This window comes from Solenopsis invicta, chromosome 1 (genome assembly GCF_016802725.1).
Source record: "Solenopsis invicta isolate M01_SB chromosome 1, UNIL_Sinv_3.0, whole genome shotgun sequence".
Taxonomy (NCBI): Eukaryota; Metazoa; Arthropoda; class Insecta; order Hymenoptera; family Formicidae; genus Solenopsis; species Solenopsis invicta.
In genome coordinates this window covers 21,634,865-21,660,767 of record NC_052664.1, presented here as the reverse complement: position 1 = coordinate 21,660,767, position 25,903 = coordinate 21,634,865, and the positions used below count along the sequence as shown (strand labels likewise).

Sequence of the window (25,903 nt, the reverse complement as noted above, 5' to 3'; positions counted from 1 at the left end):
AAACCAACAATAAAATTTTATACTTTGCAAAAAAAAAAATTGTATCGACGAATACCTAGCTGGCGTCTATCTGTAGATTATAAATTAATTCGCATACCATAATCGACGCATTAATTAACAATTAATTTGTCGAGTAATAAAATCATTAATAATAATAATTCAACTAAAGTACAAGAGATGAGATGAATAAAAAATAATATGCATAGATACATGACTGCATTAATAATATGCAAAAACGATAATAAACACTAATATATAAATGTACAGAAGAATATGGAATCATAAAATAAGTATATCACAATAATATAACTGCAAAAAATTTTAACAAATATTAGTGAAATAGCTTTAAGAGAATACAATGTTTAAGAATAGAAAAGAAAAAATAAGCATCATTGAATTAAAAATGAAAAAGTAGTAAGACAGCTAATCTGAAAGTAAAAAAGAAAAAATAAATATCAGTAATAAATTGAATATTTTATTGCAATATATTATTGCAACATAAGGTTCTAAAATTCATTCTATTAACATAGATAAAAGTAACTTTTTCATATATGACATGGAAAGGATGATTGGATTAAAAGCAATTATAAATTTTACTGCAAGCAATACTTCTCTGTTCCGATTGAATTCGTCAGCGATTATGTTAATCGAAATTTGATCGAAATTATTCTTATTACATAATGTGGCAGATCCTTGTCAAACTCGAGAAAGTAACTCCAATGTGCTAATTGTCAATTCTTTGCGTGATTTGTAAGTGAATCTTGAGAAGTGAACAGAAAACAGAAAAAATATTTCCATACATCCATTTGATCTATGTTCTATCTCTGAATTAATTTTCCACTATTTCATGCATTTTTGTGTAAAAAATAATGATATTTGAAAGATTAAAGCTTAATACCAAAATTTAAAAATTATACTATTTTGTACAATTAATTACTATTTTCCATATCTTACATATGAATCCAGATTTATTAACATTTCTTATATGAACGTAGGAATTGTGATTATTTACATGTTGCCTTTGCAAATACTCGCGATGTCTTGCAGGCACGTGGCTTCAAAGTGGAATCGTTGTCGTTACAATTGTTAATTACAGAAGGTGTGTTCGCTACATTAGTATTCATTAGGACGGTCATAGACGCATTACTGTCACTCAGTATCACGGCTTTTCGGCGATGCGAAATTAATATCCCTTTGCTCTGTTGGTCCTTTTTATTCTTCACTACAGACGACATTGTTCTTTTAACACTAATCGATTGAACATTAATTATTTTTTCCACTTTCGTTTCCTTTGACACTGCTGTTTCTGAAACATCTTCAGTGCACTCTAAACTCATAGATGGCTTCTGGTTTGCATCGAGATCAGAAGCATTAACAGGAAAACTCTGAACATAATTATGATCATTGAGATACAAAGCTTCGACGCAACTTTTATTTGACGTTTGATGAAAAGTCTCGCTTTCGATTGGGGAGGGTGCTCGGTTTTCATCTTTTTCTACAATATCACAATCAAGTACTGCCTCCACTTTTGTAACAACTTTAGAAACAGAAGTTCTTAATTTATCACTGTCAATTTTATGAATACTATTATCACTATTAAAATTATTCACCTTTGTGACTTCAACAGCACTTTCAATATTAGGAATACTCGTTTCCTCTTTTTTTGTGCTTTCGATACTAAGATGATCTAACTCTTGAATTTGAGAAACACTTTCAATATTAGAATCAGTCACTTGTTTTATTTTAATAGCAGTTTCAGTAATAAAATCCTCTGATTTTTCATCAGCGTTATTTTTGTTATTACCATCAATATCACTATCGTGTACTTGTTCAGGCGTTCCAATATTTCGAGTAGTAGAATTCGTTAAATTATCATTAATGTGTGATTTAAGTGTATCTTCAGCTTTAATACAATTATGTGTTTCATCAGCAGTCACAACACATTTACTAGAGGTTGATTGAATTATTTTTTCACAATCTTTCAAATTTTCTTGCGGAAGACACGACACTACTTCAATTTCTTTTGTATCACTATCCATTTCTAATTGTTTTGTACTATTTACATAATTTTTAAATTGTATTGATTTATCATGTCTGGATGCATTCACAGAAACAACTTTATTTTTATCTTCAACTAGAATAATTTTTATATTATTTTCTTCTATTTTATCATCATTAGAGATTTTTGCAGAACTAATTTTCTTCTTAGGACTGTCCAAAATTTCGCCTTCTTCCAGAATATCCAAATCTTTATTTACGACAGATGTGCTTTCCTTGCATACCGGATGTTCCTTGTGTGCAGATATACTTTTTGTTGAATTTATAGATTTAATTTCTGATACGTTTTTGTGCTTTTCAATATTTTCCTCAGCACTGTATGTATAATTCATTGTGCTACTTACAGTTGTTCGACTAGAGGACTCTCGAGAATTAATCTCCACTACAACTTTACTTTCGTGCGGTTTCTTATCATTTGAAACATTTATTATTTCCTTTTTTATTCTGCGATTTTCATATTTCTTCTTGTAAGAGCTATTGCTTTTTCTGTCTTCGGCGTCGCTCGAAGAGGGTCTGGATTTTTCTCGTAGATCATCATGTTCTCTACGCTTATATCTCGTTTTTCTATCATTTTCTTCGCTGTCATAATTCCTTCTTAATCTATCATTTTTGTACCGACTATCGTATTTATAATCATCGTATTTCTTTTCTCTGTACGTTTTACTAGATCTCTCACGTAAACGATGACTGCTCTCATAATCGCTTCTGCTTCTAGAATAGCTTCTTCTTGGCGGGCTATTATACTTATGCCCATTTTTTCTGTAACCACTGTTCGAAGCATAATTCGACGTCGAAGCAGATCGAGAATTTCTTAAACTATAGGCAAGACCATTTCTGGTATTAGAATTGTCGTGATCCTTTGATGAATTACTTTTCGCCTCGCTTCTCCATCCATTTGCACAACTTTGATCCTGTTTCGTGTCTTGGTACTCCGAAACAGCTCTACGTTCAACACGAAATGGAATAGCTCCTTCTTTTTTAAAAGAATGTGTTGTATCCAGTTGATCTTCGGACTTCAAACCAGTTTTCATTTCGTATTGCGCAGGATTTTCCGTTAGATCGTATCGTGTAAGGTAGTCCATTTCTTTAGTTGTGGTTTTATCTTCATTACTTTCAATTTTTAAACGCTTGTGTTTACATGTATCCTCTTCACTTGTCCTTTTCACCAAATTCTTTCTGTACGGAGGTTCTGTAACAAGAGTATTCTCTGATAAATCATGATATGTTCGAACGAACGAGTCTATATTATTTGATTGTCTTTAAAAATATATAAGGTTCCAAAACGTTTTTTGCGAGGAAAATTTTACCCGAAATATATAGTATATGTAACGTATCGAGTAAAATTTTCCTTGGAGGGGATGTTTTAGAATATAGCTTAAATAAGTAATATAAAGCATTTTAAAATATATATACTTGTAAGAAACAAACAAAAAGTAACGAATATTTAAAACAGACATCAAAAACTTCTCTTATATTAGATAAAAAATTCAATGTTTTATAAAAAATTTTTATATGATTCTATACAAGCTTACGTGATACATAAAAATCGCATAAAAAGTTATATCTTTAAGCTACCTGAACTAGAGCATCGTCTAACATTAGTTTCATTGTCGTTGTTATTTATACTGAATTGAGATCCATTTTCCTTATCATTTTCAACAATGCTGTTTTTAGGAATATCCTCCGTTTTAACTTCTGCACCAAGCTTTAATAATGCTTTCTGCTTTTTTTCTTCCTCTTCAGTCTCCATAATTTTCTTATGTAATCTTTCTCCGAAAACAGTAGATACCCGATTAACATCATTCTGTAACTTATATTTGTTCTGACGGAATCCAATTTCATATGGTTCTGTTTCACTTTCTTCTGAATGTATTGAAGAAACATCTTCATACTTCCTAGTCACATTACGTTGCTGTGATGACCTATGAGTGGAAAAACCTTCATTTCTATTGCTCCTTCTGAAGGTTATATCGTTCAATCTATAAATATTTTAACAACATTAGAAATAAATTTGCTAATATTAAAGTTTCTCTTAATTAACTAGTTTTCTTAATTTTTCAGAAAAATAAAATCGAGGAAAATTATGTTTTTAAAAATTAAATTTTTTTTTATTTTTTCTGAAAAATATGGTAAAAAAATAACTACAATAATGAGAAGTTAGTCTTCTTGATTTTCTGAAAAAAAATTTAAAAAGTTTTTTTTATTATTTCTGAAAAATATGACTAACGTAATGACAACAGACTTTATTGATGAATTTATTCATTACAACTCTATTATTTACTAATTAAAGCTCTTGAATGTTAAAAAATTTTTATACCAATGATGTAGAGAACAATAAAGATAATATTATTTTAAAAGAAAAAAAACCTAGAAAAAACCTAGAACAATGAGTAAGAAAAAATGAGAAAAAATACTGTTTTTCCCCAAATTTCTAAGAATTTTTTCTGGTAAAGAACACTAGTTTATGCAATTCATACTGTTGCCTGAGATCATCTATCATCCTCTCCTTTCGTGCTATTTCAGCTCTTGCAGTTTTGAGTAGGGAAGACAGATTATTCTTCAAATTCGCATTGGTCCTCTGAAGGTTTTCCAGTTTACTTAAGAGTAAACTATGCTCTTTCTTTAATTCCTTACAATTACAGTCTTGGTCCTTGATAACAAATTAAAAGCATCGACTTTTTAAAAACTTTTTTTAAAAATTATTGTTGATTATTATGATTTACGATTGAATCTAAAACGAACATTCCATGTAATAATCATAGCAAACAAGTTAATAAAATGATAAAACTTATCTCACATAATAGATATTAAACAACACATTTAATAAATACGGTATTATAATAACATTAAAAATAATTCTAAGAAATTATTTCAAAGTAGTAGAATGCGCGAATATAGCTTCATGGTGCGCGCGGGAAACATTTTACAGGTTATATCAACATACGTGCATGTCATTTATTAGGTGAAAATTGGAAGCAAAATTTTATCTTTCAACGAAATAATTTATAAAAATATGATCTAATATAAACTACTTTATATCCTTATATTTTAAATCCTTGTAAAATCACAGATTGTTTATCCTTGCAGGTATGAGACAGTCACGCTGACAAAAAAGTAACGCTGACCAAAATTAGTATTGTGATTCTTACCTTGTTTTCAGGATTCAAATCAAGACTCGGTAAGTCTGCATAAATGTCAACGTCATCCTCCATCTTCTGCGATTGTTTATCATACCGAGACGGTAATATTATTTTCGTGTGCCATCGCTGGAATCATCAGATGCGTAAAGACCGCAGCTGATCACAGCTGTTTCGCCTATTTCCGGCTTTACGGGCTGTATACACTGCTCCGACAGTCCGACTCCGACTATTCGTCAACGATTCACGTAGGACCTGCAGTAGTCCTAACTTATCGACGTGATTTAACCACGCAAGGTCAATAAATTCAATAATACTGAACGCGCACGCATTTCGAAAAGGTGCATATATGGGCAGTAATACAAAATTTATATCAATATAAAAGTTGTGAAAGTGGCAAGGCTGATATTTATATCCGTTTTTATATACAAAATGAACCAATCACAGACCGGTAGTCAATTAATTTTTATTTCAAAACTATTTACTACACGGTTGTTTTCCTTTTAGAACCTTTTAAGACACAAATTGATTCAAGTTAACACATTCGAACACAGTCTGACTCTCCTCCTGAGTAGATTCGAAAAGTGTCGATTGAGTTTGTAAATGGAAAGCGAAGTGTGTCGCTTTGTGTTAAAAGTGTCAACTGTGTTCTCTAAAAGAACAGCCTACTACAGCCTACGTTTGTTTACACGGGCCCGATTTACGCCGAAGTTATAACAACGGTGTTATGTTACTGGCTAATTATAAAAGTATTCCTCTGAAGAATGGAAAAATAGACCTGTTCCATAACATTGATGTTATAACTTCGACATAAATCAAACCGTGTAAACCAGTGTAAACGTAGGCAATCAAAACGGAATGTACCTCATAGGTCTCTTTTGCACTCCTCGGTGTAGCACCAGACGAAGGTTAGTGCATGTGGTGTATACATACATTCCGTTTGTTTTCTGTTCCTGAACTCTCTAAATAAGTGTACACTTAAAATGAAATAGATAGATGTTTCAATGTTAGCGAAAGCAAGAAGGAACGTTCCAGTGCAGTCTAGTGCAGGAATAGAAAACAAGCCTATTATACATGTGTTCGTTCCGCAAGAATTATAAACTTAACCTAACTAAATGTCAAAACTTTATCGGGCGTCATTTAATCTCAATAAAATGTGAAAGGCACAATAAACCTTTCGTACAAAAGAAATAATCTAACAAAAAAATTAAAATCAAAATGGAACTATACTTTGTTCCGGTAGAAACGCGATAAATAACAAAGAAACGTCTATTGTGTTCGTAAGTGTCAACTCTTCTGATGCTTGCGATTTATTCGTTTTTTAATAAATATATAGTGAATATATACATGATATTTTTATTTTTCAATAATATTTATTATTTCCAGTAATATACATATATTATACGTGGCAACTCGGCGTGGTCCAACACAACGTCTTTGTGTCTCAAGAACTTTTCTGTATTCCAAATATCGACTTATTTGTATTCTCAAATTGATTTGTTTGTGTGATATTAGAAAGTTACATACCTAGGAAACATTTTGCTGGCCACTTGCTATCTATATAACGACGAATAGAAAGATTTTGTGTCTAAAAACAATAGTGTTTAATTGATAAAATAACATACTTATTACCAGCATTGCCTTAAATATTCTATACAGTAAAATGGACAGCTAATTGGACTCTTTTACTATTATAATGACAAAAACAACTACAAACTCTAGATTGGATATCAGATACAAAAGAATAAAGAAAATAAGATAAGCATAAAAATTTAGATAAAAATTAAACTGTTCTTTAAATTTGAGTTTTCTTGATCATACAAGTGAAGATGGAACCTGTGGAATTTATCGCTGTAAAGGAAGAAGACAATATCGACGATCTCAAGATCGAAAGCAATTACTTCCCATTTGATCTCTTTGAAGTAGAAGAGAGAAAACAAGAACTAACTGATGCGTTGAAATACTGCATAGATCTGTTGAAGGATGCTCAAATCATTTTAGATTTGCAAAATAGCAATAGGACCATTTCCAAGCGTTCCCAGCTAATGGGAAAAGAAATCCAGCATAGGATCATGGATATGTTAGATTCTATGAAGTTTATGGATGAAGAGGATGAGAAAATGGAATGTCAAGAAGATCCAATGTCTTTTTCATTGGAAAATTCATGTGACTTGAATGGAAAAGGGTTAATAAATGACAATATCAAATCTGTTGAGAAGGTAAGATATAATACACATGTGCGCATACATATACATACACAAACCCATACACTAATATAAAAACAAAATATCTTAAGATTCCTTTGGATCATAAATAGTAAAGATTAGTCAGAAAATGTTAACTATTTCAATTTCGATATCTATAAAAAGTTAGTATAAAATTATAATCTATGTTATTAAAGTAATTTTTTCTTTTGTTTCATTTGTGTTTTAAAAATTTTTTAAAGAAATTAAATGTTGTCAAAATTACCATTTGTAATTTATTTATAATTGTTTCAGATTTTTAAAAAATAAAAATATGAATATATAATAAATTTATTAACAATAGATAAATTTGATCTTTATATGGTTTATCAGTATCCATGATTCCAGATCCCCCAATAAACTGAAGTTAAAAACTCAGATATCATCTTAATCATAATAACATTAATAACATTTACGGCTGTCGTTATAACTAGGATTTTTTTACTAAATAAATAATTGGCACTTATTTAAAAAAAAAAGAGTTCAGTTTTTCACTTATTTTTTTTTTTTTTGTACTTTGAGCTGTCCAAAACAATACAAAAATCTAGTTATTTAGAATATTTAGATAATTTTAATTTTGATGATAAATATACAAGTATTTTGGAGTAATTAAAATAACGTTAGCGATTTTAATTTTAGTTCACTGTGAAATCCTGAATAATGGAGATGAACTATGTAAAGGTTAAATAGATCTGTTGTTAATAAGAAAAAAATATTTTATGGAAAAAGATTTATGTGTATTAGATTTTACACACACACACACACACACACACACACACACACACACACACACACACACACACATTTAGAAATTATCAAATAAATACAGAGTTGATTCAGTAATTATCTATACTCTATTCACTAAGAGAAACCAAACTGCTTGTACGAAAACTCGTCCACTCTGGTTCTTGGTGACCTGTAAGTTGACTGGAAAGTTTACCTCTGTTAGCACAGATCCGTATAGGTTCATAATGCCAACGTTCTTTCCATTATGCTGTTCATGTTGCAAATCGATTCGTTTTCTCTCAGTGAATAGATTACAGATATTAGTCTATTATGCTACAATTAGCTATTAGTATAATAATTAGTACTACCTTAACATGGTTGATATACAGGATGCATCACTTCTCAACCAATCGATTGAATGTATAGACGAAGATAAATCCATTATATTAAACAATTACGAAAATTCAGTAAACTCTGGAAGTATAAAGACTGTAACATCAAATGAGGTATGTAAGGGATAATATGTACAATTATGTACGTTCACATTAAGCATTTTTCAAGTTATATAGGGGAAAGTGAGACAAATCAGACCTAATTCCAAATAGGACTCTTTGAATTTAAATAAATACAATTTAGCAGCCTAATATTTATAATGTAAAATTATTATAAGAATTTGAATGTGTGCCAGTAATTTAACAATCTATCATAACATTCATAGAATAGATGTAAATGTGTATTTTTACTATTTTTTCATTGTGCGAAAACTGTCAAAAATAAAAAAAATCTTAATTATTGTGTAATAGATTTAAAAGTTTTAAAAGGTAATTGATTTAAGATAACTAAGGAGTGTAGAATTTAAAAATATCATACGTTTTGTTGTAAAATTTGTTCCAAAGTTCGACAGTGCTCATATTCAAATCAGAACCTTACTTTTGGATGGTTGCCTACATTGCCAATTGGCTACTTTAATATAAAATTTTCTGATTGGTGATACACTAAAAAATTTCTAGGCCGATGTAAGTGGATATATGTTTTGTTTATGGATCACTTCAACTAACTTTGATTAATTTTAATCGACGATTAATGGCCAATTTTTTCGCATCTCCCAATAGCTATCTTGCACCCAGCGAGAAATGATAATGAAATCGACATCAAAATGATGATTTCGACGTCAAATCGATGTCGAAATCATCATTTTGATGTCGATTCCATTATCATTTCTCGCTGGGCAGAGGCCATGTTCTTAACACTAGAACCGCGGTAAAATCTCTACCTGAAACAGCGGCAGAGGTCAACTTGACCGCTCATTAAAAATTAGCGTTTAAATTATTATAATTTTAACAATAATTATCAGGTACATGCCCAGATATTAAGCGGACATTTAAAAATAATAAATTGTCTTTATTTAATTGTTGATATTACTACTAGTGAAACGGTCATTTTGACTGTAGCCGCGGTTCTAGTGTTAAATAAAAGATACGAATAACTTTTACATACGCAAGTGGCAAAATAGCCATGGGAGAATATCATTCTGAGAATAATTCTGTTGACTATTCTGTCACTTTTATAACAAAGTTATTTGCATGTTTTTAAGAATAGGGCCCCAAATAAAGGAATTTGTTAAATAATTAAAAATTGTTTTCTTTATTGAAACTTTTAGATATCTAAACGATGAGCTATTTTTTATATTATTAACTTTCGATACAAATGTATTCGAATTTTAATAGAAATTAACTATTCTCTGGGAGATACTTTACAGATAATGTTACTTAAAGGTGAAGAAATTTGGCATAACTCTGTTAGCCGTATTGCCAACAACTTGTATTTATTATATAATAAAATTAATATTTTTATCTATTTATGTTAAAACAATAAAATATATCAGATGTTATGATTGATCAAATATATTATAAAAAGAGTAGAGAATTTTGCGTCTGATTTAATAATAAACTGTTTTCTATTCCATAATAGCTCTTTCGATCGAGTTAATTATTGATTAAAGTTAATTGAAGGTGATTGAAGTAACTCTGTGTCATGTTGATGATTCCTGAACCGATTTACACGCATGTGGTCAAACGCAGTAAACATATTTGTGAAAAATATCGTACTACGGGAGAAAACTTCTTCACGAGTCGTGTGAATACTTTTTTGGCTTTTTAGAAGATAATGGGACAAAGCTACGAACATAAAAAAGAAAAAATAGACAGAATAGACAGAAAAAATAGAATAGAAATGCTTCGACTCGCTGTTCTCGAAGTGCAAAAGGGAAAATCATTGAAACAAATATCGCGTGATTATAACATTTCACGCACAACATTGTTGCGTCACAAACGTGCAAATAATCATATAATCGCCACAGAAACATCGAAAGCAGCATCACCAATATTGACCACAAGCGATATTCATATTCGAGAGAAAGGCCGTCTCACAGTGAGTTTTGAACAATTTTTTGTTGTTTTCATTATTTTTAACTTTTTGTCAGGTGTTCAATGAACAACAAGAAAAATTATTGGAAGAATATTTAATACATTGTTCGGATATTTATTTTGGTACGACTACTAAAGATGCTTGTTCGTTGGCGTACCAATTAGCAAGCAAATTGCAAATTGAAATGCCGGAAAATTGGAAAAAGGATGAACTTGCGAGGCGTAAGTGGTTTTACGGCTTTATGCAACGGCATCCGAATCTTACATTGGAAAACCCGGAAGCAACAAGCCTAGTTGTGAGTGCATTTAACCGCCACAATTATAAACACATTTTTTATTCTTTTACGAATGATCTCAAGTAAAGTAACGTTCGAAGCACACTCAGTGTGGAATATTGACGAAATCGACGTCACCAACAGTTACAATCTGTAACATGTTATTAATCGTTGTGCCAACAAAGTGGATCTTGTAATCTTCACTGGAAAAAAAAACAATTGGTCACAATTACAACCACTGTTTCAATAGGAGGTGTTAAAGCGCCTTCATTCTATTGTACGTATTTTCTCCAGCTCAATTTCAAAAACATTTTTTAAATATTATCTGACAGGATATGCTAGAGTTGCAAATCTAAATGGATAAATACTGATATTTTTCTTCTGTTTCTGATTTTAAAAAATTTACGCACGTTTCCAAAAATCCATTTTTATTGTTTGATTATGAGTCGCCTAAATCACTTGCAGTGTTAAAGTTTTGTAAAGCTAATGGAATTCATGTTCTTTCCTTTCTTCTACATTATTCACAACTCCTCGACGTCAACATCTTTGCTCCTTTTAAAAGAGCAGTCAATGATCAATGCGATAATTGAATTCAAATAAACCCTGACAAACCAATGTCGATTTATGACATATCGCAAATTATAACTCAAGCGCTTGAGCTTAGTGTCACCAAACACAACATAAAATCGAGTTTTCGAGCAACAAGTATTTAGCCATTGGATTCTGACATTTTCCAGAAAATGGACTTCCTGCCCAGCTCGATCACTGATCAGCCAATCGAACATTGCGAAGAATCATCGACCGAAAATGTTATAGAAAAAATGAAGCAAAGATTCGATAAATTTATAAATCGCCCGCTTTCGATTTCTACATCACGAACATCCGAAGCAAGTTTGAACGAAACATTGCAATCTATTCGTCTATTTCCAAAGGTGTTTCCACGTAAAAATATGGGACGAAGGCCTATGAAAATAAACATTTTGACCAATGACACTGTCATGCATGGTACTGCTTTAAAGCAAGAAACAAGACAAATGCATCAAATAGAAAAAGCAACGCAAATCGATGTACGAATAAACGCCGAAGAACTGAACAAGACTGATTCATCGAAGAGAAAAAAACAAGACACTGATTTTGTTACAGTGAAACCGTAATCTAGTCGTAGCGCTGGCGATTGACCGATCAGATCTGGTCCTAGAAATATTTTAGTGAACTATTGTGAGTCATCAGGCTCGGAATAAATTAAATTTATTAATTTACTTCAAATAAAATTATTTGAATTTTAACCTTTTTTTTCAATGAAATTTGTATTTTTAACTATTAATGGCTTGTTTTTATTCCACACTAAAAAAAATATTAAAATCTTGAAAAAACCTAAAATTTTATTTAAAAAACCGAACAAAACAAGAGGATCCAATTTAGAACAGAAGGTGGTCCGATTGAAACCAGTAGTTTAAACAATGTATTTTCATTTTTCGCTATAGTTCAATACAGGTGAGAGATATATCAAAATGGTTTTCAACAAAAATGAAAGAAATATAATCTTTCCAACAGTATCTTTAATTTAATAATCAAACTTTATTGGTATTTTAGAAAGTAAAAACTGCAAATAAGCACGATTTATCCCACTTTCTCCTATCGATAAAGTAATGTTTATCGGTTAGTATTTTTAATCTAGTCTAGAAATAATTAGAGATCTTAAAATAAGAATCAGCACGTTAAATAGCAATTTATAATTAGTCAAACATTTTTCATCAATTTCCGCCATTATTTGAAATTAATTGTATTATATTACTGCATATCTACCTATTCTTATCCACAAAATCTACGAATAATATTTAGAAATTATTTGTTATTCAATATTAAAACAGGAAGAAGTTTGAAGTTAATTTTTTAGCGCATTTAGTTACATTCAGCAGAAACTACAAAACTAATAGATTGTTTACAAAGCTTGCCAAATTTTAATACATACTACAACGCCATTATAAAATAGGAAAGAACATATCTTTGTTTTTTGCACATATCTTTTTTTCGTATGATTTGACGAAAAATGTCGAACATTTAGAGAAGATAGTAATATGGGCCGTATAGATACCCGGATTATTTCCGTTATTAGATGAATTGCTAATTAAAGTGGTATTATGGGAATTGATTTACATTTTGTTCAATAACATCGTTAATAATCAATATTTTATATTGAAATTTTAACGATTATATTCATCAAATTGCTTTTCATAAATGTTAGACTCAAAGTTATGAAATATTTGTACTTGACATGTGATTTATAAAAATGTGTTATGACGATTGCATAATGGGTGGAAGAGGGACAAGAATGGTAACACGGATCACGTAAAAATAGAAAATTGGTTTTGTACAAAAAATAGTATTTTGTTATAAAATTAAATATTTTGTTAAAATAACTTATTAGAAAGACTTACAATATCAAAAAGACAGTTTTTATAAAACAAATTTTTAAATTTATAATTACAGAAAAAAAGTAAAATATTGCAAATTGCATACTATTACACATAAACATTTACACATAATTTTCTTACTGTCAACGCTGTGTATCCCAAGCAAAACAAAAAGTCATTACATTAAAATGACTGCAAAATGATTATTAAAAATCCTTTTAATAAATCATGATTTACTTTAATGTCATTTATGATGTTATGGCAACTCATTGTTCTGTTTGGATGTGGTATGTGTATCACGTGAATTATAGGTTGCGTGTAGAAATATGCGGTGCACCTGAGTACATTTTATTCTTGTTTAACATTCAGTAAACAACAAAGATAAAATGTACGTTCTGTTTCATATATAATGCGCATAATAATTTATTTATCTTTATTGTTCACTAAATATTATATAAGAATAAATGATGTATGTACATACATCATGCGTGAAACGAAACGTTCACAAAATGATATCTCTAATGTTTCTAAACGCGGCCCTTTAGAATTGCAATCGATTTATCGATTAAATATTTTAATATAAAAATCTTGATAATGCTTATATTACCATTACTTTTATGTACACATTGCTTGTCTACATTAACAAAATGTTATGCTATTAAAGAACTTAATTATAGCTCAAAAGTGTAATAGCTGAATAAAAAGTTGAATAACAAGAAAAACACTCGAGTGTACATACATTCGTGATAATATGCTCAAATTTAAAAACAATGAGAATGTATGTGAATTAAATATTAATATGCACCTTAAAAAAGTTTCAAAATGCTTAAATGTAGTATTGCCTTATAATAATATCCAGCTTAAAATTTACTATTGAAAACTATATAGGAACAAGTGAAATATATATATATATATATATATATATATATATATATATATACATACATACATACATACATACATACATACATACATACATACATACATTTGCGACACACACACACACACACACACACACACACACACACACATCACACGGTAACCGTAATAGAATAATTACATAAGCTGGAAAACATACCTGTTGCGAGTGTTCATGTCTTCGTGCTCCATTTGCCGTACGTGAAGTATTTTCATAATAATAAGATGGAGATTGTGAATGTATCTCAAATACAGAGATTTAATTGTGATTAAGTCTCATACACTTAAAAGTACAATAATAAGCAAGAAAATAGTGCTGATACCACAAGAACAATTATTTCTAAGGAGTAATCATTATGATGGTAAGTTTCAGTTATAATATCCATATATATTGTATCGCAGACATCTCTACGGAAAAATACTATTAAACTCGTGAAAAACTATTGGAAAACTATTCTCATCCAATAGTTTCAAATATTTTTTCTTTAGTAGTATTTTTCTTGTCTTTTTAAGGACTGTATTCTAATTTTTACTAAAAAATGATATTTTATTAATTGCTGTATAATCATTTTCATTTAATTTCAAATTTTTAAAATATCAATACGTAAAAAAAGGTTAATATTTTAAGCGGTGTTCAAAAAGGAATACATAGTGCAAAAATAAGTAATTTAAAGTTAACGTAGGAACTTCTGGACAGAGCGTAAATCAAAGGAGTTGAAGTCAGAGAGGCAAGGAAAAAGTAATTGACCAAGATGAGAGTAAACAATTAAATGTGTAGGAATTTTTTGTATTTTGCATTTTATCAATTTTATATTTAAGTCCAGGTTAATATTAACTTGAGAAAAATAAAAATTTATATATGAACTATTTCAATGAGATTCAAATGCAATTAATAATTTCAGTAATTGATTACGACCAAAATTTTATTTATATCAAACTATATCCTAAACTTTTTTATTCGGTTATTTTGTTGCAGAAGATAATATCGCGAGGTTTTGGATATACAGTATATTTAAAAATACATATTTTTATGAAACTGTGGTTTCTATATTTGAAATATTTCATGAGCACTGATCATTTCAGCAATATAGCAGTAATATGTTGTAATATTGCAACATTCTATGCTGTATGGGATAAAATACAATTAATTCTTGTCACATAGAAAAAACATGCACTTCAATAGTAGATGCCAGAAATTGAATGCGTTGCGACAATTGCATGAAGTTATGAATGATACAAGATTTATTACAATATCATTTTTAAAAATAATTAACTGCCCTTTATCATTTGTAATTATGTATTACTTAATGGTTATGATTTTCTGCACAAAAATAATTCGTCAAATATACTTTTACAACGTGATATAGAGAAAGTTAATAATATGGAACTGTTAAGAAATGACAGAGTAATAATAACAGTAAGAAAGATGGAAACATTATCAAAGCTGTGATAAATATTAAATTTGTATTAAAATAATTATTATTTCATAAATATCGCGCATGTCAACATAATATAATTATGAAGAAGCTGTTCGACATGAAACTTTGTATGTATGTACAGTATATGAGCGTGAAGCTGGCAGCCAGACCTAGCAGCCAGCCAGGGACGAATAGGGTGCCAGGGCCCCGTAAATAAAAAGTGATTAGAATTACAAAAAAACAATTGTTAGCCAATGTTACGCTCAAAGTAATAACAGATACGCCATTATTTCAAAGACAAACCATTGTATTAGTAATAAAATAAAATAAACTAATTATTTAACAGTTAGATATGATAACAGTAAATACCAAAGACAAACGCATACCCGTAGAGAGTCAAAAAAAATCACAGACACATCTCTCAATGAGCATAAAACGACGGAGTAGCGACCGAAGCGATGACGGCCCTTATTGTTTATTTAAAAAATTATTGTTAATACCGAGTAGTAAGCTGAAAAATAATATATCCAAAAGAGATGAAGAAAAATCAGATATCTTCTTCAATGAGTAAATGATTAGATATTAGACCGAAGCGATGATTAAACTACGTTTATTTAAAAATTAATTAAATAAATATCACTCAAGTAGCAGCCAAAGACGTACGTATATCCGTAGAGAGTTGAAAAAAATCACAGACATATCTCTCAATGAGCATAAAACGACTGAGTAGCGACCGAAGCGATGACGGCCCTTATTGTTTATTTAAAAATTAATTAACAATTTCACTCAAGTAGCAGCCAAGGCGTACACATATCCGTAGAGAGTTGAAAAAAATCACAGACACATCTCTCAATGAGCATAAAACGACGGAGTAGCGACCGAAGCGATGACGGCCTTTATTGTTTATTTAAAAAATTAATTAACAATTTCACTCAAGAAGCAGCCAATGCGTACGCATATCCGTGGAGAGTTGAAAAAAATCACAGACACATCTCTCAATGAGCATAAAACGACGGAGTAGCGACCGAAGCGATGACGGCCTTTATTGTTTATTTAAAAAATTAATTAACAATTTCACTCAAGTAGCAGCCAAGGTGTACGCATATCCGTAGAGAGTTGAAAAAAATCACAGACACATCTCTCAATGAGCATAAAACGACGGAGTAGCGACCGAAGCGATGACGGCTCTTATTGTTTATTTAAAAAATTAATTAACAATTTCACTCAAGTATCAGCCAAGGCGTACGCATATCCGTAGAGAGTTGAAAAAAATCATAGACACATCTCTCAATGAGCATAAAACGACGGAGTAGCGACCGAAGCGATGACGGTCCTTATTGTTTATTTAAAAAATTAATTAACAATTTTACTCAAGTAGCAGCCAAGGCGTACGCATATCCGTAGAGAGTTGAAAAAAATCATAGACACATCTCCCAATGAGCATAAAATGACGGAGTAGCGACCGAAGCGATGACGGCCCTTATTGTTTATTTAAAAAATTAATTAACAATTTCACTCGAGTAGCAGCCAAGGCGTACGCATATCCGTAGAGAGTTGAAAAAAATCACAGACACATCTCTCAATGAGCATAAAACGACGGAGTAGCGACCGAAGCGATGACAGCTCTTATTGTTTATTTAAAAAATTAACAATTTTTAAATAAACAATCAGGGCCGTCATCGCTTCGGTCGCTACTCCGTCGTTTTATGCTCATTGAGAGATGTGTCTGTGATTTTTTTTGACTCTCTACGGGTATGCGTTTGTCTTTGGTATTTACTGTTATCATATCTAACTGTTAAATAATTAGTTTATTTTATTTTATTACTAATACAATGGTTTGTCTTTGAAATAATGGCGTATCTGTTATTACTTTGAGCGTAACATTGGCTAACAATTGTTTTTTTGTAATTCTAATCACTTTTTATTTACGGGGCCCCGGCACCCTATTCGTCCCTGGCTGGTTGCTAGGTCTGGCTGCCAGCTTCACGCTCATGTACAGTATTTATATTTTGCAAGTCATCATGTTACCGTTCACATGCTGTTAAGTGCGAATAGCAAACCGAAATCAGTTGTCATCATGTTGCTATCATACGTACATTCATTGCGTATACATAGCAAAATAATTTAGCAAAGATTTTCGAACACTTTAGGAGCTTCAAAATTGGGTCGGACACAAATGACCTATGTCTACTACTCTCAGATACTAGAAATATGTATGTCATTGCAGAATTTAAAAGAATAAGAGGAAGTATATTTAAATAAATGTTAAAATAAATATACCTTGAAAAAAAATTTTTGAATGCTCAAAAGTACCTTGTAAGAATAAACGTCTACTGTTGCACATATTATAGCGCCACTACATACTCGTATACAAACAAATGATACCATAAATAATTGTTAGAATTACCGGAAATAACACGAAAGGTTTTAATACCTTCACGTCCCATAATATCATCTTCTCTACAATTGAATATTATTCTAATAACATTTATTTATTCACAGGCTGCATCAAATAATACGAATGAAACGATACAGACATCATCAAAAGCATGCATACAGCCTATTAACAAACCGACATGTCCGACCAGTAATAAACACGCGTCAAAAAGTAATGAAAGTCAACACACCAAAAAATCGGTACAGTATCTAAATACATGCATATATTTTTTTATTTATTTCATTTATAATTTTACACTTGCATTGTTACGTAGTACATACATATAATGTGTTGTAAAAATTTTGGCATAAAACTAACAAGTCTTTGTCAAAAGATCATCGAGATAAATTGATAAAAAAATTGCAGACAGAAAACGACAAACTAAAAGAGAAGGTATTGACATTAAGTGCCGAATTAGAAAAACAAAGTGAGAAAGTAGAAACGCTGATGCAAAGAAACTATGAATTGCAAGACATCATTATTAACAAGTTTAAACAAATTATGGGTATAATACTATAATTATGTATAAAAAATTTATAACAATATAATTTCAAATAATTAATTTTTCTTTTTTATACATAGATTTTATGTTTGATGGACAGCAACACATTCAAAACCCATCGAAAGTTGAAGAATATCCTGTCGGTTATCGAAAGCATAATGATAATACGGTGAAGTATCTAGCAAAGAAGAAAAGGATAATATGGCACCCATTTTTATTTTATTGAATAATTTCATTAATAATTAATATTTTAAATTGAAACTTGAACAATTATATTTGTCAAAATTGTTTAATAAATTCTAGACTAAAAAAATAAAACATTTATTACTTAAGACATGATTTATAAAAATATGACGCACTGCATAATCGGTGAAAGAGACAAAATTGATGGTAATATAGCTAATCCAAAAATAAATTTAAAAAATTAGTTTAAAAAGCACAGCATTTTGTTGCACAATTATATATTTGTAATTGTTTAGAATTTTTCTAATTTAGTATTTATTAACGAAGGGATAGTGTAATATCAATAGTAGTCATAATACCCTCTTCTCTAAATTATTGTTACATAATAACAATAAAAGACTTTTTGCTGATTGAATGTGTAACTATAATGCTTTTGTATTATTTTTTTTTATAGATATATCTTTCTAATGGTGAATGGCTGAACTGCACAGCATATGATTCAATAGTGTCTGTATCAAAAAAGTCACCAAGTTTATTCGTAAAAAATATTGCGGTTGCCATTTTCGGCATTGACACACTGAAAAATAGTTCGGTTACTGGAACTGTGCCAAATCGTTTTAAAAATCAGGTTGGCGCAAAACCAGCGCTCAATGGGACAAAACTATTGGCTATTAGAGGTTGAATTCACGAATTCTATAATTATATACATTATTTTACTTGATATAAAAAATTATTATTTTGCTTATAGGAATCTTTGAGCATTGGTTGAAATTCAATAAGTTTGATAAAATAGCGAGAGACTTTTATTTATCACAAGTGAGATATTTTGTGGCGCATAAAATTAGCCAATTAAATCGCAAAAAAAAATCTAATAGTTATAATAGAGCACGCAATGGCCATTCATCTCGTATGTGCAATTTATACATTTTGATACTCTTATATTAATATTTATAACAATGCTATAATTACTATAATAATTTTTATTGTTTTAGGTACATTATATAATGATAAAGAAGATTCCGATGCAAGCAGCGTACATGATGACGAGCCACTGCGAAAGAAGACAAAAACATCCAATAATGAACAAAATGTAGAATCATCAGATGAAAACGAACAAACTGTAGAATCGCTAGATGAGGATGAACAAGTTATACGCCAGATGAGAATAAGCAATGCGTAGAACCGTCAAATGAAATTGAATAAGTTATACGATCGCTAAATAAGAATAAACTGTCTTAACATTATGAATAAAATATATACGAGGTTTGATAAAAAAAAAATACCCTGAATTTGTATTTATTTTAGAAAATCTTTATTTATCAATATTAATAGTTAACAATTGTTATAAGTCATATTTATTTTTGAACATTTGAAACTTTTTCAAGGTACATTTGAACATTTAATTACATATACTTCCTCATTGTTTTTAAACTTGAGCATATTATCACATAAACGTATACACTTAAGTGTTTTTCTTGATCCTTCTTAAGTTTTACTTGATTACACGCATTTCGAGTTATGCGTTATAGTTATTCAATAGCGTAACGTTTGTTAATGTGAGCATAGGCATGTGCTGGGGTAATATGGGCACTATCGAGATTTTCATATCGAAATATTTCTTTGATAAATCAATTGCCACTATAAAAGAGTGTGTTCAGAAACATTTATAAATACATATCATTTTAACTTTGTTGTTTACTGAATGTTAAACAAGAATAAAATGCAGTTGAGTGCATCTAGTTGTACCTGCGCGATGTTTCTGCACGCAGATATGATAATCTTCAATTTATGTGCTATAGATTTGTAGAATCAACAATAGAAAGATTAAATATATGTATTTTCTAATATTTTATTTGTTTCTATGCAATATATTATATTTTGTGTAATAGATGCCAAGACAGCAACGGGCATTAAAAGAAAAGCAGAGAAAGACGTGGGACACTGAAGTCGTGCAGCTGGCAATCAATAGCGTGAAAAGTAACAAATTAAGCGTCAGAAAAGCTTCAATTTTGTTTCATGTTCCTGGAAATACCCTTCAGAGATTGGTTGACACAGACTTGCCATTAAAAGAGTGTGTAAATGTGAGAGGACGAAAGCCATTAATGCCTCCAGAAATAGAAGCACAATTGGTAGATTATCTTTTAATACTGGAAAACCGTTTTTTTGGTATAACAATAAATGATGTGAGAATGATGACTTACCAACTAGCCATAAGAAATAATTTAAAATATCCTTTTGGACGTAAAGAAAAAGTTGGTAGAGCTTGGTTTAATCGTTTTATTGGGAGACATTCAAACTTAATTATTCATAAATCCAGTGATGATACATCAAACTTCAAAACAGGTTTTAACAAAGAAACTGTGTCTGCATTTTTTAAAATATTGGGAAATGTGTATGAAGAACAAAATTATAATGCTGATCGTATATTTAATGTGGATGCTATTGGCTTCAATATTATACAGTGTAAAATTCCACAAATAGTATGTTTAAAAGGAAAAAGGCAGGTAAGATCCTTTATTCTTGCTGTAAGATCTTTTATAACAGTTTTTATCTTTTCTAACAGTTATTTTGTAAATATAGATAGGCTTGCTTACTGCTGATGATAGAGAATCTCTTATAACAGTTATTTGTTCCATGAGTGCAGGAGGAACATTTATTCCACCGATGATAATATTTCCCCGTAAAAATATGATAGATATTGTAATGAAAGGTGCACCCGCTGGATCCATTGGTAGATGCCATCCATCTGGATGGGTTCAAACTCATTTGTTTACAGAGTGGTTCGAACATTTTATCAAAAACACAAATCCTACCAAAGAATCTCCTATTCTTTTAATTTTGGATGGCCACTATGCTCATACAAGGAACTTAGATGTAATTGATATTGCACGCAAAAATTATGTTACTATTTTGAGTATACCACCTCATAGCACACACAAAATGCAGCCTTTGGATCGCACATTCATGACGCCATTCAAACAATATTATAGTGAATATATTCATATTTGGCAATGTGAGAATGAACGACCAGTGAAACAGTACGACATAGCTGAAATTTTGGGAAAAGCTTATCTTCAATGTCAAACGGATCTAATTGCTGCTAACGGTTTTAAGCTAACTGGAATTTATCCATTTAAACCGTACATTTTTTCGGATAGCGATTTTATTGCATCCACTTCAGCAGAAAAGAATCCTACAGACTTTATGTCATTTACAAGAGAGACAACTACTTCTATTACAAAACAATATCATCAAATAGAAGATTTTCATCAAATAGAAAAAGATTTAGCGCAACCTAATTACTCTAAAGATGGTAAGGTGGAACAAATGACTCCTGTATCGCCCGAAGAAACATGGCCAGATTTACAAATTAAATCAAGAAAGCTTACCCGAGACCATGAACCTTTACAAGCAACAATCTTTACAAATTCTGTATGCCAGAAAATATTAAAGGATACAGAGACGAAAAAGTTCATGAAGAATTCTATATTTAAAAAAAATGTGAAAAAACATAGAAAAAAGGGAAAACCAAAGAATATCAGTAAAGAGTGTAACTCTGTAACTTCTATAAACTCGGAATTAAAACTTCGATCTAGTGAAGCTGTCCTAGCTAAAGAAGATGCCATCTGCATATTTTGTAATGAATTATTTTCAGAAGATAAGGACGAGATGTTTCAATGTTTAATATGTGACATGTGGGCGCACGTTGCTTGTTCAGGACCGAAAAAAGATAAATATATTTGTGATTTTTGCAAATAATTTTTTTAATCGTATTTTAAAAGATAACGTATTAAACAATCAATAATTTTTAAATTTAAAAGTATCTTAAAACTTTGTAGTTACATTATGACTCTTTCTAACAATTTATTTCAATAAAATATATAATTTTGTGACAAAGGATTATGTGTTTTTTTAAACAAAACATTTTTTAAATTTATTTTTGTGATGGCCAATATTAATTATCCCTGTTTATCTTTCACTCTATATAAAGTGTCGTTAATTTTTATAAATCATTTTCTAAGTAATAAATATTTCATAACTTTGAGTCTAGTATCTATTGAAGAAACAGCTTGATAAATATAATTAAGTAAATTTCAATGTAAAATATTGATTATTAACGAAGTTATTGAATAAAATGTAAATAGATACTGATAACCAGCTTCTCTTCTAATCACGGACTTAGGAATAGAGCGACGAAATCTAAAATCTTAGACAAGAGAGGATTAAAGTTCAGATATGCAGAGAGAATCATATTTCATTCTTCGTCATATTTTCAAATATCTTGCACATATATTACCGTCCAAAAATTTGGAAATATTTTTTTATGTGAAATAAATGATATTTTATAAATATTATGAAAGCAACCGCTTATAATGAATTATTATTGACATTGACGACTACTTTGAGTCAGAAAATGAAACAACCTCTGTGGCCGTATCTAAGAAATTCTCACTATTATCTATTTGCGGTTGAACATTTACTTTGTTTAATCATGTATTTGTTTGATTATTTTGGATCACAGAAATATAATATTTATTCTCCATTCCAATGTGTAAATGAAAATTATGTTCAAAAATTAATCAATAGAATGCTTAAATTTTATTTAGAAGTAAATAAAAGTGATTATTTTTATAAAGCAAAAATTTGATTTCGAATTTTAATTATCTGAATTTTTTTGCTTTTTTTGTTTCAACATATACATATATATTTATATATTATTTATCAGGTTCTTGATAATAAGTTTACTACATGAATTACTTATGCTGTTTTTATTTGAAATTGCTTACTGTTTCCAAACTTTTCGACGGTGTTCTGTATAATGTGACAGATAGAAGACAAAATTGAATTCTCAATCTATTATAATTCATACACATTTTATGTGTGCAATCTTTGAAATCAACATATGGCGCCTCTCCACCTCCGCCACGAATGTGACTCACTTTTTTAAAAATTATATTCCTCTCTCTATTCCTAAATCGGTGATGTAGACTTGTATTACTTTTAGGATCTCTAAGAAGGAACTGAATTATCCTTTCTAATTCGAAAAACAATAATTTCATTAAACAAGTCAGTTTTAAACACGAATATAAATAATTATTGTATGTATATTGAATTTTAATGTATAAATTTTGAGAAATTTTATTAAGTTTTCTTTTAGTTTATGTCACTAATGTTTTTTTTTAATTTGTAGTTACAAAAAAGGATACGAATACAATCCAAATCTCAACGAAAAGCCTCAAATTTATTTGTATCTGACTGTTCAGCAAATCCAGCTGAAGAATACTATACTCATCATTTTGAACAAAGAGAAATAGAGGCAAACAAGTATGATGGACTTCAACATAAACGTAAATAAAATAATTAATTTCTTGAGAATACGCATAGTTTCATAATTTACATATTAATATTTGGGTATTAAATACCAAAAAAGCGACACGATTTTATGTTTATATGCGAAAATCGACTGCTTTCATGTCTTTTATATAAAAGAAATATTGATTTTATTTATTAATTATATTTTAAACAAATTAATATCATTTTTGACTGCAGTAGACAGTTTGAATCCAACCAAAGTCTAAATTTGGAAGAAAACCCCCAAATTCCTGATCTAATTCTAGTTCAAAACTACTGTCGAAAACGCTATAAAATTATTCCTTAACTTCCATTCTTGGGGTTACTTGTGTCCAAGCAAAATTTCGTACGTTACATATACATATATGTACAACAATATAGTATGTTCGTGTTGCGTGTGTCTGTACCCGCTCAAAAAAAAATCTTTATTGACAAAAAAATACAAAGTAATGGCGCTTTTTAACTGCAGTTATTTTGATAGTTAAGATCGGTACGAAAGATTTACTGGGCACGACTGACTTCAGCCTGGCGAATAAATATGTTTAAAGTTGTAAATAAGTATTTTTATATTTCTTATAATATTTCTTTTTAACATTTTACATTGAAATTTGTAGTTTTTATCTATTATTAATAAAAGTATTTGATTTTTTTATTTTATTATAGAAATATTGCAGCGTTCAACTGAAGTAGTTTCTCGGACACTTCGTCCTCAGCAGGAAATAGATTATTTCAGTGAGGACGATAGTGACAAAAAAGTTGACTATACTGAAGAACAGGATTCATCTAATAGTGAAGAAAGTGCCACAGATGATGATTCAGACACCATTTTATCAGATGATGATGAATTGGAACAATCGAAAAATGGCGACGCTGTTCAACAAAAATCTCGACAACGTCATTTTGTTAACGGCAAGAACGGGCATAAGTGGTGTCTCATTTTACTCGAATCATGTGGCCAGCACTCACGAGCCCTAGAATATATGACGGATGTTAAAAATACAAATATTAATGTACAATCGCCGTTAGATTTTTGGTTATTTCTTTTTACTAACAATATACTGGAAATTATTTTAACACACACAAATGAAGAAATTGCGCATTTTCGGGAAAAGGAAAATACTATCGGACTGTATGAAGATTTGACAATGAATGAACTCAAAGCATTTATTGGATTAATGTATTTCTCAGGTATGAAAAAAGGCAGGTTCCACTCGATATGGCTACGATGGTAAAAATGTCCTATTATCATATACTTTGAAAAAGAATAAACTAGTCTTACTTTTGTCTTCTTATCATAAAACTAATATAACAAAATCGATGAAGTATCTAACAAACCTGAAATCGTAACTTTCTATAATAAAAATAAATACGGTACCGACGTTTTTGACCAGCTATGTTATGCGTTCACATGTTTTAGAAAAACGAATCGATCGCCTATGCCTATGCGATTCTTCATGGGCATGCTTGATCAAGCTATTGTTAATAGCAACATTTTATATAATTTTATGCCAACCAATGAATTGAAAGATCGCAGGTTTTTTTTAAAAGAGATTGCTGCATTATCTTTGATCAAGCCGCATCTAGAAGATCATATTATATGTATACAGATACCGAAGTTACCGCAAATAACGAAAGCAAATATTATACATATAGAAGCGTCATGCCTGAATCTTCCGAGAAAACTGACAGATTACCAAAGAGACTTCGTTTTTTTTTTCCCCCTCTCTAGAAGTAGTGATGGGAAAACTCAAACGTGCTGCGTGAAATGTAAAAAGCCAATATGTGATTTTCATTGATTTTACTATTGCCAGGAG

General features: G+C 30.1%; 2 protein-coding genes across 12 annotated transcripts; one reads left to right on the top strand and one right to left on the bottom strand.

Moving 5' to 3' along the window:
- Nucleotides 1-924: 924 nt before the first annotated feature.
- On the bottom strand, nucleotides 925-5,464 carry LOC105194810 (E3 ubiquitin-protein ligase Topors). Of its 2 annotated transcripts, none has more exons than XM_039448785.1 (4): nucleotides 5,208-5,464; nucleotides 4,536-4,789; nucleotides 3,634-4,037; nucleotides 925-3,247 (listed from the first exon to the last, which is right to left on the bottom strand). In XM_039448785.1, the coding sequence occupies exons 2-4, from the start codon at nucleotides 4,556-4,558 to the stop codon at nucleotides 1,005-1,007; spliced, it is 2,670 nt and encodes an 889-aa protein (XP_039304719.1). In that variant the 5' UTR covers nucleotides 4,559-4,789; nucleotides 5,208-5,464; the 3' UTR covers nucleotides 925-1,004. The 2 variants fall into 2 exon arrangements, with proteins under 2 accessions (XP_039304719.1, XP_011158217.2); XM_011159915.3 differs by having other exon boundaries at nucleotides 4,536-4,708; nucleotides 5,208-5,463.
- Nucleotides 5,465-5,688: 224 nt separating this feature from the next.
- Nucleotides 5,689-25,840, top strand: LOC105194808. 10 transcript variants are annotated; one of them, XM_026131297.2, is made up of 10 exons: nucleotides 6,181-6,475; nucleotides 6,582-7,414; nucleotides 8,554-8,670; nucleotides 18,118-18,252; nucleotides 18,419-18,557; nucleotides 18,635-18,723; nucleotides 19,192-19,414; nucleotides 19,486-19,644; nucleotides 19,730-20,000; nucleotides 20,627-20,715. In XM_026131297.2, exons 2-9 carry the CDS (start codon nucleotides 7,025-7,027, stop codon nucleotides 19,915-19,917), a joined length of 1,440 nt encoding a protein of 479 aa, XP_025987082.2. In that variant the 5' UTR covers nucleotides 6,181-6,475; nucleotides 6,582-7,024; the 3' UTR covers nucleotides 19,918-20,000; nucleotides 20,627-20,715. The 10 variants fall into 10 exon arrangements, with proteins under 10 accessions (XP_025987081.2, XP_039304754.1, XP_039304738.1 ...); XM_039448804.1 differs by lacking the exons at nucleotides 18,118-18,252; nucleotides 18,419-18,557; nucleotides 18,635-18,723; ... (1 more) ...; nucleotides 19,486-19,644; nucleotides 19,730-20,000 and adding exons at nucleotides 23,929-24,085; nucleotides 24,753-25,277; nucleotides 25,507-25,840 and having other exon boundaries at nucleotides 6,167-6,475; nucleotides 20,627-21,241; XM_039448812.1 differs by lacking the exons at nucleotides 18,118-18,252; nucleotides 18,419-18,557; nucleotides 18,635-18,723; ... (1 more) ...; nucleotides 19,486-19,644; nucleotides 19,730-20,000 and adding exons at nucleotides 23,929-24,085; nucleotides 24,753-25,277; nucleotides 25,507-25,840 and having other exon boundaries at nucleotides 6,169-6,475; nucleotides 20,627-20,866.
- Nucleotides 25,841-25,903: the final 63 nt, after the last annotated feature.